At 50.6% G+C, this 18290-nt stretch overlaps 2 protein-coding genes across 2 annotated transcripts in view; one reads left to right on the top strand and one right to left on the bottom strand.

The window, feature by feature from the left end:
* The first annotated feature begins 775 nt into the window (after positions 1–775).
* ATP1B1 (ATPase Na+/K+ transporting subunit beta 1) lies at positions 776–14346 on the top strand. The gene is made up of 6 exons (XM_052665487.1): positions 776–1084; positions 3011–3139; positions 9422–9577; positions 10355–10539; positions 12237–12317; positions 12951–14346. The coding sequence occupies exons 1-6, from the start codon at positions 985–987 to the stop codon at positions 13215–13217; spliced, it is 918 nt and encodes a 305-aa protein (XP_052521447.1). The 5' UTR covers positions 776–984; the 3' UTR covers positions 13218–14346.
* The window catches only part of NME7 (NME/NM23 family member 7), an 87495-nt gene continuing 83185 nt past the window's right edge, over positions 13981–18290 (bottom strand). The window contains exon 12 of the mRNA XM_052665375.1: positions 13981–14417. Within this exon, the coding sequence (XP_052521335.1) occupies positions 14385–14417 (33 nt within the window). The 3' untranslated portion in view covers positions 13981–14384. The remainder of the gene's footprint in view (positions 14418–18290) is intronic.

The raw sequence follows: 18290 nt of genomic DNA, 5'->3' as shown, positions 1-18290 counted from the left end.
CCTGGAGAAGGCTTCAGAGAGACCTCATTATGTGGCCTTCCAGCACTTGAGGGGAGCTGATTAACAGGAGGGAGTCTGACTTCTTACACGGGCAGATGGTGCTAAGACACGGGGGAGGCAGTCTTAAACTCAAAGAAGGGAGATTTAGGTTAGATTAGAAGAAATTTTTCACTCAGAGGGCGGTGAGAGGCTGCCACAGCCGCCCAGAGGAGCAGCGGTGCCCCATCCTTGGAGACGCACAAGGCCGGGTTGGATGGGGCCGTGGGCAGCTGAGCCGGTGCGGCTCACGTGGAAGGGGCACCCCGCTCACCGCTCTGCGCCGCACGGCCATCCCCGCGGCCTGAGCTCCCGCCCCGCCTCTCCCCCGCTCCCCGCGCCGCAGCCCCGCGCACACCGCCGCTTGCCGCAGCCCCCCCGCGGGTCACCTTGCCAGGGCGGCTGCGCCCCGCGCCCTCCCTCCCCCCAACGGGGAAACAAAAGAAGCTGCAGGCAGGTGCCGAGCGGCGGGGGCGGCGCCTGCATTGCACGGAGCGCCCCGCACGCGAGCGCGGCGCGAGGCCGCTACCCGTTCGCGGCGCCACACCTGCGCGCGCGCCCGCAAGCGCGGGCGCGAGCTCCGCACGAGCCCCTCACGAGCCCGACTCCGCCCGCCGGGCACCGCCCGGCCCGCCTCGTGCCCCGCCCTCGCGCCCCACCGCCGGCTCCCATTGGCCGCGCCGCCGGGGGGCGGGAGCCGGCGGCGTATATGAAGGGGCGCGGCGGGCGGGGAGCGCGGCCGCTCCGTGCCCGGTGGGCTCAGCTCGCTTCTCTTTCGCCCGTCGCCGCCGCAGCTCGCGGTAGCGTCCCCCGCCGGGCCAGCGCCGCCGGTCGCCCCTCAGCGCGGGCGGGAGCACCCACACCTCCTCGAGCCCGGGGCGCGGAGTACCGGCCGGGGCCCGTCCGATCCGACGTTCATTCTCTCCCGCCGCCCCCCGCCCGCTCACCATGGCCCGCGGGAAGGCCAAGGACGGCGACGGCAATTGGAAGAAGTTCATCTGGAACTCGGAGAAGAAGGAGCTGCTGGGCCGCACCGGGGGCAGCTGGTGTGAGTGCGGGGCTGGGGGCGGCGGGCACTGCAGCGCGGAGCGCCACGCCTCCCTCCCCTGCGGCGGGGCTGCGGCGGGGCCGGGGGCTGCGCGCCTACCGCGGCGGGGCGGGCGTGCAGGTGGGGCGGGGCGGGGTGGGCCGACCTTGGCGAGGGCGCCTCGTCCTTGGGGCGCCTTCCCCGGCATCGCCGCGGCGGGCGGGCGGCCTCCCGGCTGCGCCCCGCTTCTTCTGCTCTATCCTTCCCCGGAGAAAGGACGCCGAGCTGCCTGCGCCTCGCCGCGAGGAAGCGGCTGTCCGTTTCCGCGCCCGCGAGGACGGAGAGGCGGCTTCTTGCGGCGCCGCACGAATGGCCCATAAGACCCTTAAAGAGGGTTTTGCCGCTTTCCTGCGCACGCGACGCGGGTGCCGCAACCTGGCGGCGGCTGCGGACAGCGTGATGTTGGGTAGCGCTGCCCGTGCCTTCCCTGCGGCACGCCTGTGTAGCCCGCCAGGTGCCCGTGTCCGCTTCAGGGTCACTCCTTGAGCTGCTGGCCCTGTGCCCAGGGACCTGCCGACCTGTTGCGGGCCGCTTTCTCATACGGTGCCGTGTGCTTGGGCCCGGACCTGTGTGTTTTTTGAAAGCTTGACCTTTAAGGTGCCTTTGGTGCTAAGAGCATCCTGCCTGGGAAGCTGATTAAATGTGCTACCTCCCAGCACCGGCCTTTTGATGTTACAGTGCTCAAAGGCATCGTTACGCTGCAGACAACGGCGTTAGTGTTTGGTTTGTTACAACAGCACCTCCTATGACCGTGCTCTGGAAAAAATTTCCAAATGCTTCTGACGTCACAGCCACTGGCTTTACGCTGCCTGGATACCAAAGAGTGTTTTTTAACTCGTGGAGAACCGCGCTGTTGCACCGAGCTCTGCCCACCAGCACTGGCTGTGGTACGCACCAGGAGGACAAGAGAATGGAGTGCCTGCTCACCGCATCCCTCAGCCTCCATTGCTGGCAGTTCCCCCTGGTCCTGGTTCCTTAGCAGATGAGGAACAACCAGCCAGAGACAGCTGTGTTAATCAAGAGGCTTCTCAGCTGATGGAGGCTTTTGTGCTGGGGCCCAGGAGAGGAGGAATACTTTCACCTGCTGCATCCTCCCCTGCCCTTGTATCTGCTCACCTTGAGGCCTCCAAACAGGCCTCTCTTCTCCCTGGCCTGCAGCAAGGTCAGGGCACTGGGATCAAGTGCTCAGCGCCTGCTGCACTGCCTGGCTTGTCCCTGCGGCCCCATTAGCATACAGTTGCTTGGCATGGGCTGGCTTATCCTGGTGATGCCTAGTACAGCATGTTACCGTGCAGTTAATCAGTTGAGATAATCTCTGTAAACCAGTAACCGATACCCAGAGTATGAGCTGCGCTGTGTCCGAGGTTATTTTAGTCATCTCTGTTCAGACCAAAACTGAATTCAGTCATAATTAGAGAATTCTTTTTAATTGGAATTGGCAGTGCTGAACTGCCTTTATAGATGCAAGTGATTGGCAAATACGGAGTGCTTTGATGCACGTAAGTCCTTCCCTACAATTGAGATGGAGCATCAGTGATTATTTGTGCCCAATTCCTGCTCCTGTTCTTGGATAGAAGCCAGATTCTGTATTACTAGATAAGGTCAGACTTTACTGGTGCTCATAAACCAGAATCTAATAGCTCTTTAAGATTCCCTGGAAGCAGCTTTGAGGCTTGGAGAAATGTGGAATGAGCGTCCTTCAGAAACCTACTGTGTGCGGCATGTTTTCTCTGTGCTGGGCTTGCGCCCCACCAAAGCCTGTCACCTTGTGGTGGCATTGCTTAGCTGAGGGATCCATGGAAATAGAGAAGAACACAATTTAACCTTTGTGCTTTGGAGTACTGAGAGTCTTGGGGCTTGATTCATCTTTCTGTTCTTCTCTTGCAGTTAAGATCCTCCTCTTCTATGTCATCTTCTATGGCTGCCTGGCAGGGATTTTCATTGGGACCATCCAAGTGATGTTGCTTACCGTCAGTGAATTTGAACCCAAGTACCAGGACCGTGTGGCACCCCCAGGTAACTGGTTGGAGGAAAGTGATGGCTGGTGCAGACTGTTCTGGGGGCACTTCAATTACTCACCTCAGGGAGGAGGATGAAAACAGCATCTCCTTGCTGCAGTGCATATTGCTGGGGGTGGGTATGTTCCAGGCCTTCTGTGAGCAGCACTGGTGCTAGAAGATAGTCCTGTTAGAGCTCAGGCTTGCAGCACATTAGGCTTTCTTCCTGTCTGAGAGAAGCCTGAACCTGGATTAATGCTCTCCCTGTAAACTGAAGCAGTGGGATGAGGTTCAGACTTCACTTGGGAATGAGCTGCGCAAAGAGCGTGGGTTCAGATTCTTTCATAGCCACTATGTTCCCATGGGGAAAATGGGGGGACAAAAGTAAAATGCTTGTCAGTAAAAGTGGGGTGCACAAGGAGAAAGGGGAGAAAGTCCCAGTTCTGGATGTGCTTAGTGAATCGCATTGGTTAATGCTAAGTTGTGAGCTCCTCCTGCAGCAGCGAATGTGCAGTGGGAGGATCAGAGGTGAGTCTGGTGTCTCCCGATGCACAGCTTTTCTCTGCTAGATCAAGCAGGGATCTGCCAGAAATGCAGGTATCTGCTTGAGTTGTGCCCAGCCTGCCTTCTGTGCCCGCTGCCGCAGGGTCCCTGCTCTGCCTGCTGCCTCCTGCGGCAGCTCTGCACGTGGGGGGAGCTGCGCAACTGCTGCCTTCCTGTATCGCGGGTGACCTTGAGGCTGCTTGGCACTGGGTATGGTAACGATCTGTCTCCAGTTGCTCTGTAAAACAGCTTTTAATAACGGTGGTATTTAAGTGACAGTTGTGAGGCTGATGGCTTGTGGCTGCAGAAGCTGGCTCTGGTGTCACACAGCGTCTTACTGTGCTGCTGTCCGCAGAGCTGTTCCATAACTGTTCCCTGCTCCAACAACGCAGGGAGTGCTGCCTCACCAGATCGTGCCGGTATCTCGGCAGAGAATTGTCTCTTTTGGATAACTGCTTTTCCACCAACACTTTCAGAACAGAGAAAGGAACTGCTGTCAGCGTGTGGCAGTTCTTAAGGTACTGGAATGGCTGGGATAAGCACGGCCCTCAGTGCTGATGCTGGCTGTTCCCACCTCTGCATCAGGCTGTAATGCTGGCGGTAAGGACTCCATACTGCTGACACTGACCAGAGCTGTTGTCTGCATTTGAAAGACAAACATGGCTAATGGGGAATAGATATTTCTTAAATGTAGTTTTCCTCAGTTGAAGCCCAGGCGTGAAATAATGAGCAGAAAAGTGGATCTTGGGTCGCATCCAGACAGTCTTGCTGCTTAGTCCGGTGTCACCTAATTACTCATTCTAGGTAAACTGTTAGGATCACAAACTGCTGTTAGGCAGAGCTAATTGCAGAGCAACTCTGTAGTAAAATTTCTTTGCAAGATTTCAGCCTGCAGGATGTTATTTGTCTTTTAATTGCCTACCGCACCAGTGAGCTTTATCTTCTCGTAACAAAGGGAAATGAATTTCAGGATGCTGGCTTAATGTGTACTATAGAAATTGAAAAAGGAAGAAATAAAAAGGTTCTAAGGGATTTTCTGAGTTTGAAATGGGCTTTGGGACTGAAATCAAGCAGTATAAGAGAATCCAACAGTGAACAAATGGCAGCATGCAGCCCAATAGAGAAGGTTTAAAGAACAGCTGTAATGGCATATGCACACAACACAGCCCTTTGCAGGGCGTCACCTGATGTTTTTCTCCATGTGTGGACAGGTGAAGGGTGGCTCTTACTGTGATGTCTGTTCCTTGTTCTGTAGCATGACACCTCTTAGACCACAATATATCATAAAGCTTTCATAGAGACTGAGCTTGTAGTGGGGTGCAGGGGATGCTGTGGGCAGACAGTAATCACTGTGTTCCTGTAGTATGCAGAGGGCTCCCTGTACTGCTAACAGAACTGCACCTCTGGCAATTAGCACGTGTTCACTCACATGGTGAGCGTCTAACTCCTATTTTCCATGAACTGACAGCCCTGCAGCCTATGAACTATGTTTTAAAAAGTGTTATGCAATTCTAGTTCCTGGTTCTTGTAGGGGGAGTTGCAAGCAGAGTACGTATAGTGGCAGCTTGATAGGTCCCAGATGTCCTGGAAAGCTAGAAAACCTGATTTTGTGCCTATTAAATCCTTTGTCCTTGAGCAAGACCATTTTGTGATCCCATGTGGTTGGGAAGGGTGAATACTTGACCCTCCTTCAAGGTTTACAGGAGGAAGTGCTGTAGAGGCTGCTATAATGTCCTTCTAGTTCTGCAGTATGAAAGGTTCCAAACAGCAGCAGAAGATACAGGATGTTTCCTCAAGTTACTGATGTGGGAATATGGCCTTAAAGTGCTCTTTGTAGCCAAATGTCATTTGTATGCTAATTGATTTGTGTGCTGAGCACAACGGGGATGTGATGCAGCTTTAGGGCAGCTGACTGCCATACCTTCCATGGTGCTTTTTGCTCTTTCTCCCTGGGCTGGGAGAAAAGGGGCAGTGTGGTCACCTTTTGTCCAGCCTTGCTGCTGTAGCAGTAGGCACAGTAGGCTTCCATGCGTGCTGTGCCTCGGACTCTGCTCTAGCCACAGCACTCGCCCTGCTGGCAGGGAAGAGCCTCTTCAAAAAATGAAGGTTTAATATTCTGTGTTGAAGTCCATTTTTTCTTCTTCCCCGATGGAAATGGGGCTGTGTATCCTGCCATCTCGTGGCGCTCCTGCGGACCATGGTGTGCCTTGCAGACAGTGCTACGCGTGCTTTGAAGTGGTGGCAAAAAGGAGGTGGCCTTTTCTAATTGGGAGAGCTCATGTCTCTGCTGTGTTAAATGTTGCCTGGGCAGCATCTGCTGGGAAGGGCTGCTCTGCTGTGTGTTCTCCATTTGGTTTATTCAGCTCTGATAGCAGCAGGGAGATGGAAGCCAGGGTGATAGGAAAGCCCCAAGAGGCCTGTACCACCTCCTGTTGGGTCACACTTCTGCTTCTGTCTCTTATCTCAGCACCTAAGCATGAAAAACATCTGAATCTCAAGCTCTAGGGACACCGTCTGCGTCCTCCAAGCCAAGCAGATTTACTGCATTTCTAGAAAACTTGCACCTGCTTTCTTGTGCTTCTGGGACAAGATAGAGGGTGATTTAGAGTTTGGAAGGGCATCAGTTAGCATGGAGACTTTGAAAGCCCACCCTCACTTAGTGTGTGGGGTGTGAAGTAGGATTGGTGTAGTGGTTGCTAAATTTGTCATCTGTGTCACCCAAGTAGTGTTTAAACTTATTCTGAACCACGGTGCTGGGAAATGAGCACTGCATGATGAAGCAACTGTAGTTCCTGCAGGCTTGCACAACCTCTGCTACTAACAGCCCTGACCTACTGCTTCTAGTTTCTTCTCCTTCACCTTCAGGACAGTGCTTTTTCTCAAGTGGTGCTCCTGGAGCTTAGAATGCTAGAACACCGAAAGTTCAGTTGGAAATGAAATGGATTAAGTGCACTTGTAGTCTGCGGCAGTATTGTGGGAGTGGAACTGTGGCTGGAAAAAGAATTAGGGGCTTGTCAGACTTGTCTGGTTTGAGGTACTTGAGCACATTTGGAATTAGATACAACCTTTCAATGGTTTCTGTTACTGAGGTGAGGCACCATTTGTCTCTTGTGCAGACAGTGTCAGTCAAGTGAAAACAGTGATCTTACTGCCTAGCAATGCACTCTGCGAGGCAATTACAGAAATAGTATGTCAGAATCAAAAGTGGTTTTGTCTCTGTTTTCCTGGAAGTGAGTGCCTTGATTCTTCCACGTTATGAGCAGCATCACCAGATGTGACTGGTAATGACACGAGGTGACCTGTGGCACACGTAATTTGAAAATGGAGAGAGTTTTGTTTGGACTTCTGGCCGTGGGAACACGCGAGGCTTCATTTCCGTCTCCCAGTTTGTTGATGAATGGCTTCCTCATGAGCACGAGTCCCTGAGAGCCTTTATGCAGCCTTGAACTTCCTTATTGCCCACCAACCCCTGGCAGATAGCATTGGGACGATTCAGCCTGCACCCTGATGCTTGTTTCAGTTCTCCCTGTAGGGATGAGAAGCTTTCAGAAAGATCACAGTGTTTTAGAGAGGGTTCCCCCTCTTGTCTTAGCAAATCAGCATTAAACAAAGTTGCTCAGGAAAGGTTTACCTATGGTGCCACTCTGATAACAGTACTGAAGTTTTTGTTATTCCTTCTGTGCCATCTGTATGTTCATGCTCAAAACAAGGAAATAAATGATAGGCCTGTGCTTAGGGCTTGTGTGTGCAGTCAGTCACGTGCGTGTGAGTACGGAAGTTGTGGTGGAAACCACTGATAGGTTTTTCAATCGGCATCGAGCACCTTTTGTCTTCTCATAGGTTCACTTGTTTGTCTCTGAAGTGGAAAAGCTGATCCCTACTTTGTTCTTGTCTCGAACAAAGCGAGCCCCTGTGCCACCAAAGCATGTGCTGGGCTGAGGGCAGCCAAGCTTTGCTGTGGCTGGTGGCTGTGGTCAGGAAGAGCTTTCTCTTGGAGCAGCTGCACGAGGTGCTGCTTGGACTCTGGTGCTGCTCTGCAAAGGTTTGCAGGATGGACTGGGAGCCTGTTCTCCAGGTCTTGTGGGTGGCTGGAGGATTGGTGCTGGGCTCTCCTGGCAGCAAGCTCAGGGCTTTCATGGGGGCTGCAGGGCTCGCTCTGCCCTTCACCCTCACTGTGCCTGCCTGGGTGGCTGTGGGTGCGATAAAAAGCAAGTGGGGGCTTCCTTGCTGCTAGCAGGCCTGAGTGAGCTAACAGCCCAATGGCCTGAGCAAAACTTAGCAAGCCTGGCCAAGCTTTCCTCAGTATTATATTTACTCACTCAACTGATAACTGTAACTTGAACTCTGGAAGAGGCAGGCCCAGTGAGTCATTTTGAGTAACTCCACACTCACTGCTTCCTGGTGGATCAGTAACGTGAGGAGAGTTGCCGGGATAGGTTGAAGTCCTTTACTAAAACTAAACCCAACTTATTTTATGCATCTGTAACCATTGGTAGGACAGGAAAGCAAGGAGTTGCTTGAAAAGAGGTTGAAAGCTCCACTGACTTTGAAGGGTGCAACTTAATTCTGCTGATGGAATGGTGAATTGCTTCTGAATATGTAATGCTGAGCATGGGCAGTTTGTACCAAAGGGAGCTTGGAGTGGGCAAAGCTGCTTCTTGGAATAAAACCTGAAATTGCAAGCTGCTCTCCAGGTGTCTCACTATCTTCAGCCACCAGGAGCTGCCTTCAGAGGGAACAAAGCTCGTCTTTGTCCCAGGTTACAAATTCCATCTAGTGGGTAGGGGGAGCGGTGAGCTAGCCAAGCAGTGGCTGAGCAGAAGCACAAGAGTGGCCTTAGGAAAACAGCTGGAGTCACAAGCTGCTGCCAGCTGGGGCCAGTCTGCTGAGCTGCCTGAGCCTTGCTCTGAAGAAACTTGTTGGCAACAGACCTCTTCTGAGCTGTCAAAGGGAATACTGCTCTCCTGCTTGTTTGTTTTTGTTCTTGCTAAAGTGAAGATGGCAAACTGAACAAAAGTTGAGACCTGAGTAATTACAGTGGCAGCCACGAAGGCAGCATGAATTCCAGTTCCCATTGCTTTAAATTTAAGTGTTAGCCATGCATCAGCGCATTCAATTAAAACATGACCTAAACTTCACACAAGAGCAGCTATTTCCAAGTCCCATACTGACAGACAAAGGGCTTTGTGTTTTTCATCATCTACAGACACTGCTTCTATCTATTCCACGCATTCTTTTTCTACTTGTCCTCCTGAAGTCAAAACTGGAGCCAGTCAAACAGCCCAGGATATAGGGCGGCCTTGAAGCATCTCTCTTGGTGGAGTGGTGTTTCCCAACTCACAGCATTGCAGCTTTCCAGGTCACCCTGTGAGGTATGCATATGTAGGAGCCAGTGTCCCTAGGAGCTCACAGTGTGGCTGTTCTCAGGTGCAGTCAGCTTCCTGCTGTTGTTGGTGAGGAGGCAGGGGCCTGCAGTTGTCTGCTTTTCTGGAGGAAAACCTTGACTTGTAGCCTTCTTTCTGGAGCTGTGATTTTTATCTGTGCAGTGATGCAAACCTAATGACAAATATTCCAGACTCTTGGTGGAAACTGGAGATAAGAGCCCTTCAGAACCTCCCCTGTAGTGAGCTTAAGTTGTTTTCTGTGAGTCGTGAGGCCTGAAAAATACAGATTAGTAATACTGCTTAGTGCTTTCTGTGTGTAGTGCCCACAGGCCATGCAGCTCTTCATGTTTTCTTCCTGATTTTGTTTTCCTTAGGACTGACTCAAGTCCCTCAGGTACAAAAGACAGAAATTTCCTTTACTGTCTCCGATCCCAAAAGCTATGACCCATATGTGAAGAATCTGGAGGGGTTCTTAAGCAAGTACAGTGCTGGTGAGCAGACTGACAACATCGTATTTCAGGACTGTGGAGGTAAGTCCTGGTTATTTCCTACATTGAGGGTTCTGACCAGTGCCTTTGTTGGGTCTGTTGGCGCATGAGGGTCAGTAGTGGCATTTTCTGTCTTCATCTGTCCCTTTTCTCATACGGGCACCACATGGTAGACTTTAACTGGTGGGCTTTGGTTCCAGTTCTGTCAGCTGCTCATTTAAAGATGAGTTTGGACAGACTGGATCTGGCCGGGAGTGTACCAGAAGCTTATTGCAAAGGGTATGTGGCTGGGGACTTGCAGATTTCTCTTGGAGAAGATTGCAGCTGATTCTCCACAGCATATAGCACTGACCTTACAACTTCCATGAAAGCCGTGGGAGGTTTTACTGCTGACTTTGCTGGGGACTGTGTCAGTAGTGTTGATGCAGTTCTGCAAAACATCTGGAAGATTCTAGAGGGCAATGAGACAATAACCTGTTAACACATGCATGTAAAATCTGAGGGGATCCCTCGGTTACAAAAAGTTACCAAAAAAATCTCTGTGCTCTTGTATTGCCAACGTTTGCTCTCGTGTAGCCCATAAGAACTCTCAGTTAGGCAGACAGCCCACAGACGCACGGGGCCGTGATCAGTCTGTGTAGGGGGAGGAGCAGCTGGGCACAGGCCTGTGCCTCAGGCCCAGGAGGTGGTGTTGGAGGTGATATTGCCCATGTGGGCGAGTGGGAATCCTGAGGGCACAGGGATGCAGAAACAGGGCTGTCCCTGATGAGAAGAGGGTCGCACTGCATGTGATTGTTCTTCCGTTCCTCCCCATGGTAGACACTCCTGCGGATTACAAAGAGAGAGGACCATACAATGATGTCCAAGGTCAGAAGAAGGTCTGTAAGTTCAAACGTGAGTGGCTGGAGAACTGCTCTGGGCTACAGGATAACACCTTTGGGTACAAGGAGGGCAAACCATGCATTCTCGTCAAGCTCAACAGAATTATCGGCTTCAAACCTAAGGCAAGTACCTCCTCCCTTTCTAAATGAAGCTACTGATGAGGATGGGAAGCTGGCTGCGGATTAACTGTGGTTCTGGAAAAGTCTTTCAGCTTGTGCCTGCTTTTCTGTCTCTGTAGAGAGAGATCAGTATTAACCCCGTTCTGCAAAGGAGAGACTGTGGGTACCACTGTATGGCCAGCTTTAAAAATGGTTTCATTAAAAAGCAACAGAAAATGCATACAGCAGGTTCACAGCAAGTAGCCATGAGCGTCATAGTGCAGACTCCTGCTCAACTCTGGTGACTTACAGAGCCTGCTAACTGAATTACTCCAATGAGGTGTTTTCTTCAAATGATAAAAACCCATGTTACCTGTGTGCTGCTACATGACAGTCCCAGACCTATGGTGTCTGCAGTAGGATCAGCCAGTTGTGTTGTGCCTCAGACACCTTCCCCAGGTGCTGCAGAGCTGCCTGCCTTGCTAAAACCACTTAGTTCAGTGCAGTAGTGCTGTATGAGGCATTAGACTATGAACTGTAAACTACATCTGGGAGTTTGGTACAGCTCTCACAGCAAGGAAGACAAGATGAGCTCTGGGTTACTGAGTGCAGACTCAGAAAAACCATGAGTGTCTGCTGTTTTGCCCCGTGCTTGGTGCTGCCCTGAGAGACAGGTTTGTGGCAGCTGTTGAAGGAAGTTAATCTGGGCAGGAACTGCTTTTACTTTATTTTTTTCCCCAGCCCATTGAGATGCCAATAAATTCTACGAGAACTCAGAGGCAGAGTACAAGTTATTGAATGAGGCAAGGTTCTCAGCACACCGCTCCATTTCCTGGATGGAAAGCCACGCGCTGGTACATCAGGCAGCCTGCATCACCATCAGTAGGCGTAGTTGAGAGGAGGGGGAAAGGCTGGCTCACTAATGTGGTTGGAGGCAAACTTGTCTAGGAAAGGAAGGCTGTCCTGTGCTGCAGGAGATCAGTTGGATCTTGAATCATCTGATCCCAGGTGGAAACTGTGTGCAGGAATTTCCTGTGCTGTGGCAGTTGCAGGGTGCTGTGAAGATGCACGGCGTGATTGAGGAAGAGGAGGGTTTGGTGTGTATTGAAGAGCAGGGTCTGGGTGCAGTGTGACTTAAAGTGTGTGTATCTGAGGCGGTGTTCATTTGTTCCTCTATTCCATGCTTTGGCAGAAGCCCTACAGCTTGCAGTATAGGGAATGGTGTTTGCCAGGCTGATCTGAGCTCTGCACACAGAGCTGGCACTGCCAGCTTTTCTGGAGTCCTTCCACATGGGTGATGTCAAAGTTCAGCAACGTTGTCCAGACCACCTCTGTCGTTCTTTGCTGTGTGTTTCCAGTCCTGACTGCATTCACCTGGCGGTCGGGTTGGCAAATCTCCCAGCACTGCATCTCCTTCTGCCACTGGGTGACATTTGCACAAGCAAACAGGAGACGCTTTCTTCAGTGACTCCGTGAAATGAAAGTGTCTGTAGGAGTAGATAGCAGCTGTACCTGGGTGCACTGCAGTGCTCACAGCTGTGTCACTCTGCCTGCCTGTCCCAAGAACTGCCAGTGATGGCTGTGGCCTCAGGGGCTGAGCCAAAGGGATTCCTGTTGGCTGTGGTTTGGTGCCACTGAGCTCTGCTGCTGCGCAGGTACCCCAGTCTGTGCGGATGCATCATCCTGTGTGTTAACGTTGCACTCTTGTGGGTTTCTTCCAGGCACCAGAAAATGAGAGCCTCCCTGGAGGTCTTGCAGGAAAATACAACCCCTATCTCATCCCTGTCCACTGTGTTGCTAAGGTAAGTGAGATATAACAATGGAGAAGTGGGGAACTGCAGGCAGAGTCTTTGTCCAATAGTAACTGCCTCCTGCTGCCCTTCAGCAGGTGGTTGGGGTGGCTCTCTCGTGGGAGCTCTTTCCTCAGTAGAGGGAGCTTCTCAGGTGCCCTTGGTGATGAACAACAGCAGTGCCATCACCAAGAGGGTGAGGCCAGAAGTGGCTGTAGGGCTGCAGAGAGTTGTACTGCAGTTCTTAGCAAGGATGGCAGGGAAACTGCTCTGGTGAAGAGATATTTACTTAGGATGCTAAAGCTGCTGAAAAGGAGCAGAGGCTTTTTTGTTTTGTTTAACCGAAGACAGTGGTCACACAAGAAGCTGTGCTGACTTCTGAATGTACAAAGAAATGGTTGTGTGAAGTTTTTAAATAAACAAGTTGTGAAAAATGCTCTTCCTGGCTGCGCGTGCTGGGAGGCACAGCTTGGGAGCTGGTGGGTAGGCAGCTCCCTGGTGCCCTTCGCGGTCCTGGTGAGGCTGTGGGCGAGGAGCAGCGGTCACCAGAGAGGGGGCACAGTACTGATAAAATAAACCAGCCAGTGTGAGAGAGCACAGCTACAAAATGGGTGTTTTCATCATTTGCTCTTTTTCCCATCTCAGAGGGAAGAGGACTCGGACAAGGTCGGCGCGGTGGAGTACTACGGCATGGGTGGTTACCCGGGCTTTGCCCTGCAGTACTACCCGTACTACGGCAAGCTCCTGCAGCCGCACTACCTGCAGCCACTGGTGGCAGTGCAGTTCACCAACCTGACCTACGACGTGGAAGTGCGTGTGGAATGCAGGGCCTATGGGCAGAACATCCAGTACAGCGACAAAGACCGCTTCCAGGGACGCTTTGATATTAAATTTGACATAAGAAGCAGCTGATTGTAAGCACAACTCTCTCTCCCCCCCTCTTCCTCCTAGCCATTTAAAAAAGGTTTAAAAAAAAAAAAAAAGAACAAAAAAGAAAACCTACTAGTCTTGAACAAACTGTCATAAGTATGGGACCTACACGTAATCTATATGCTTTACACTAGCTTTCTGCATTTACTAGGTTAGAATGTAAACCAAGTGTAGCAATAGCGACAAATATTTATTCTACTGTAAATGACAAAAGAAAACAGAATTGAGCCTTGGGACATGCCCATTTTTACTGTAAATTATAATTCCATAACTGACTTGTAGTAAGCAGTGTTTCTGGCCCCTAAGTATTGCTGCCTTGTGTATTTTATTTAGTGTACAGTACTATAGGTGCATACTCTGGTCATTTTTCAAGCCATGTATCGTATCTGTTTTCTACTTCTTGTGAGCAAAGACTTCTGCTGTCCAAGGTGTAAATACTCAATGGGACTAGAACTGGCATGATACTTCTCATTATTTTGTTCCTTTGAAAAGAAAGGCCCACCTGCGAGACTCTATTCAACAGCACTCCATAAGGCTTCTGACTTTTCTGTGGTGTTAGGATGTTTTCTTTGGAGGGGTGGCAGGCTAAACTAACTTAAGTGAGATTAAAGAGAATAGATGACTGTGTACTGTGCTCTGTAGCGAATGCTGTCTCTCTCTCCACCTTTTCCCTCATCCTCCAGTGTGTCTGTGAGAGACCTGGGTCAGGCTATTGCTGTCCTCAGTGATAGGCACAACTCTTTGCTTTGTATATTTTCTTTTTTCTTTTTTTTTCCTTCTGGAGGCATCGCACACTGTGGTGCTAATGTCTTTATTGAATGTTTTAACCATTTTCATGGTGGATGAATTTTATATTTATGCAGTTGTACAATTTTATTTTTTCTGCAAGGAAGTGTAATGTATGAAATAAACCAAAGTCACATGTTTGAAAATAAATCTTTATTTTAAACTTTATAAAAGCAATGCAGTACCCCATAGAATGGTGTTAAATGTTGTCTAAAGTGCAAAACTCTATGTTCTAACATGTAATACTTGCCAGGAGTACAGTGCTCTTGTTGATCTTGTATTTCAGTCAGGTTGACATATTGGACAAATAAATGAATGAACACTGCTCTGTGCCCGTGCCTTCTGCTTTGAGGGTGGGAGCTCTCAGTTGTCCAGAATCTTGAAGAAGTACTGCACCTGTTTCAGAAATCAAAGGACATCATTCTCATTTCCAGCTGAGCTTGAGAGGGTTGACACATCCATAACATCCACTGTCAGTGTCATAAACTGCTGCTGCCACCTTTGACCAGATGTCACGCGTCTGCTCTAGAACAAAGTGACCTAGGATGAAGTGGCTTCCCTCTCTCAGCTAGTTGCTCCCTCAGAGGCTGCAGCAGTACCTGCAACCGTGCTGTTCCACAACCACTCAGTTGAAAGGTGCAGCACTTTTCACTTCACGCTCTCTGAGCCTGGGGTGCCAGCTACTGGCTAGTAATAGTGCATCCTTAGCGTGAAGCAGCCACCAGAGATGAGTGCTGTGGGAGCAGGGAGGGCATGAGTCACAGCAGCAGGAGAAGGGAGCTGCAGGGCTGAGAGCGGGGCTGGGTGCCGCGCTGAGCACAGGGTGCTCCTGGCAGGGCTGCCCAGAAACTTGATGAGGTTTGGCAGCCAGTGTCCTGCTGGAGCCACTATCATTTCATTCTGTGTGAAGCGAATTGCCAGGCAGAATTTCTTTGTGCTGAAGTAACAAAACATTGATATTCCAAAGCAACCTCTTGAAAAAGCCTTCATAATCGGAATGCAATATATTAGAAAAGCGGCCTGCTGAACTTTTTGCCATCTGCTAGGAGGACAAGCACAGCTATTGCACGCTACAGCATTTAGCGTAAGCATCTGATCATCTCCAAGCAGAGCAGGAACAGCCTGGAACACCACCTTCAGCTGTCTGATGTGCTGCTGGGGCTCAACAGAGACATGGTAATTGAAGCACTAAAATCCTCCCCTGCAGGCGGGCCAAATGCGCAGCGTTAAGAAGGAAGTGCAGCCATTTGCTCCTAGAAGTCAGTGGGCTGACACTGTGATCAATCACAGGGGTGCTTGGATCACAGTTGCCTTAGACACGGCCTCACCCCTACAATTCATGCCCTACGTGCATGGCATTAGAGAAACAAAAAGCTTTCATTTTCAGAGCACCAAGAGATCCAGATAATTTATCTCCTAACTTATCATGTGAGAGCAAAGTCCAAGCATGAACTACTAATAAAAATAAGGTCTTATTTCAGGGTTTGGTCTAACATCATAGAAACCTTACAGCACCTGTCGTCCTTCAGGAAGCACGTGTCACAGCGCACTCGTAGCATACGCCCTGATTAATACACTATAAAATAATACAACTCCAAGCTCCTATCCTCAGCTCACACCAACTCAGTGACCTCACGTCACCCATGGATGAGGTGCCCACACACCTGCCAGCCTCCCACCGTGGGGACCAGCAGGTGCCATGACAACCCCGCTATCAGCAGGCTGCTCCTGGCTCCAACCACAGTGGTCTGCAGCCTGTTGGACTTCTTGTTTTTTTTTTTCAGTTTGTGTTGCCTATGTAAAAGCTGTTCTCTTCAGGTTATCTCTGCCTTACTGCCCAGCAGTAAATCACCCTATAAACCAACCACCCACCTGAACACTTTGTTCCCTCTGCCAGGTTGGCTCAACACCGTTAAGTACAACTATAACCATTAACGTGAACTTTATCACCGTGTTGATACAGGGCACCTGTGTTTCTGGGTTACACAGAGATGCATAAAAATACTAATAAAATAAATGGCAGCGTAACACATTTAATGACAAGCATCTTTAAGCCTGTGCCAGCACTACCACTTGCACAAATACACAACAGCCATCGGTGTTAACAGTGCCAAATCTGAGAACTTTTGGACTGGTGCTGCCCACTTGGCCCCAAGCACCTGAGCTACCACGGCTAAAGCCTGGTGCCACAGACACTGGGCTAGGCCCCTAACAGAGATGCTCACAAAGCTGTGGGTAGCACAGGTCCCGTGGCTGTGAGAAGTGGGCAAACTTTGAGGCAAGGAAACTACCCACCACTCCTTTGGACAGCCCTGTCCCTCCACGCCATAAGATGCTGAGCAAGTGTCTCCTGCTCGCTATCTGTTGGCACCAGAATTGTTTGCTCTGACCCCTTGGGTTCTTCACTGCCACTGACTTTTGGCAGGCAATCCACCCAAGCCTGGCTGAAAGCGTCAGCTTACTTATGACCTACAGGTGACATGAGAACGAGCACAGCAGTTATGCATTGTATAACGCGAAAATGAGGGCCACTGTGTTCTCTTCGTATATAATTATGATGTGGGTCAGCCACCTCCCAGTGCCCATTAAAACCTATTAGCATCTGAGACGGCTGTGCTACACGGAAGGCTCTTCACCCCAAGAGCCTCACCCTTGGGAGAAGCTCCAGGCAGCAGGGTAACAGCTGTCCCGCTCACATGACAAAGCATGTGGCGCTTTGCAGAGATGAGAACCAAGGCCAAAGACTTCAGTACCACCAAGAGACAGGGGATGCCTTTCCAGTCACAGGTCACAGCTCCAAGAGCCCAGCTCTAGAAGCACCACGCCATGTCCCAAGGGGAGCCAGGGCTAGGACGTACCCATACTGAGCTCCGGCCAGGGTCAGGCTTTCCACAGTGCTCGACATTGCAGGAAATACAGCCACTCTCATTCCCAGAGTCCAAACAGCATAAACCACAGGAAAAGCAGCTGTGCGTGTATAAAGCCTCTCAGCACACCTCACGTTTGACCCAAGGCAAGGTCAGCTCCTATGAACCACACACGCCTCCGGTCTCTTCACAAGATGAAGGGGTGGTAGGGGAATTCACCTCTGCACACACCAGGGATGGGTCTGAAACCAACTGACTCCATCTCCTGACCTTCAAACAGTGCTGATATTCAGGCGTGCTCATTCTTTCCCAGGGATGGAAGAGGATTAAATTTAAGATCAGCACTCTCCTTGCAAATCCCAGAAACCATCTACCTGCTTTACAGCATGCCGCTATGCCCGCTCCAGTTCCTGCTCAGGGACTAATAACAATAACGTTCAGGAAGTAATAACAGGGATGAATAACCACGACTTTCTGGCTCTGACCTTACAAACTGCTTCAGCCGGGAGGAGCTGAGAGCTGCTTCAGTTCCCTGAAGATTTGCTTCCGTCACAAACACATCTTGCACAACTCACTGTGATGGGGTCGGCCGCTCCCGCTGGAAGCTTCCAAATGTTACCACAAAGTTTCAGTAGTTAATAAGGAAGGCGATAATGAATCCCAGTCTAATGCCATGGCAGAGCACAAGTAATTATCATTTGAACAACGTGTGCATGGAGCATGGAGAGACAGGAAAAATCAGGAAAAGAAGAAAAAAGGAAAGAAATCAAATGAGGCATCCAAGGGAGAGTAGCAGATCTTGGTAATAACCCAGGACCCAGAGTGGTCACCAAATGTCCTGAAGAATTCTAGCATAAGTGGTACAGACACCTACCATTTACTATTTTTACTCAGTAAACAAAGCAAAAAACAGTGCTGATGACAGGTGTTGGCCCAATGATGACATAGAATGGCAGAATGGTTTGGGTTGGAAGCAACCTCAAAGACTGTGTGGTTCTAACACCCTACTGCAGGCAGGGCTGCCACCCACCAGCTCAGGCTGCTCAGAGCCCCATCCAACCTGGCCTTGAACACCTCCAGGGATGGGCATCCACAGCCTCTCTGGGCAGCTGTGGCGGGGACTCACCACCAAGTAAGAAATGTCTTCCTTATGTCTAATAAAATCCTGCCCTCTTTTAGTTTAAAAATGTTACTCCTTGTCCTATCACTACAACCCCTGACAAAGAGTGCTTCATCTTTCCTGCAGCCCCCTTTGGGTACTGGAAGGCCACCAAGTCTCCCCACTAAAAAAGGAGAACAGCACAGCTCCCTCAGTCTGTATTCAACGAAGGGATGCTCCAGCCCCTTGATCATCTTCACATCTCTCCTCTGGGATGGGAGCAGGACCTCACAACTTGGCCTT

Source organism: Tympanuchus pallidicinctus, unplaced genomic scaffold, assembly GCF_026119805.1.
Source record: "Tympanuchus pallidicinctus isolate F22 unplaced genomic scaffold, pur_lepc_1.0 scaffold10, whole genome shotgun sequence".
NCBI classification, from domain to species: domain Eukaryota; kingdom Metazoa; phylum Chordata; class Aves; order Galliformes; family Phasianidae; genus Tympanuchus; species Tympanuchus pallidicinctus.
The sequence above is the reverse complement of the archived record's forward strand: the minus strand, read 5'-3'. Positions and strand labels throughout refer to the sequence as shown.

Coding starts and splice junctions, on each gene's coding strand:
- ATP1B1 (XM_052665487.1), top strand. CDS start 985: ATGGCCCGCGGGAAGGCCAAGGACGGCGACGGCAATTGGAAGAAGTTC. Junction 9,578..10,354: donor CGTATTTCAGGACTGTGGAG/GTAAGTCCTGGT, acceptor TCCCCATGGTAG/ACACTCCTGCGGATTACAAA. Junction 12,318..12,950: donor CTGTCCACTGTGTTGCTAAG/GTAAGTGAGATA, acceptor TTCCCATCTCAG/AGGGAAGAGGACTCGGACAA.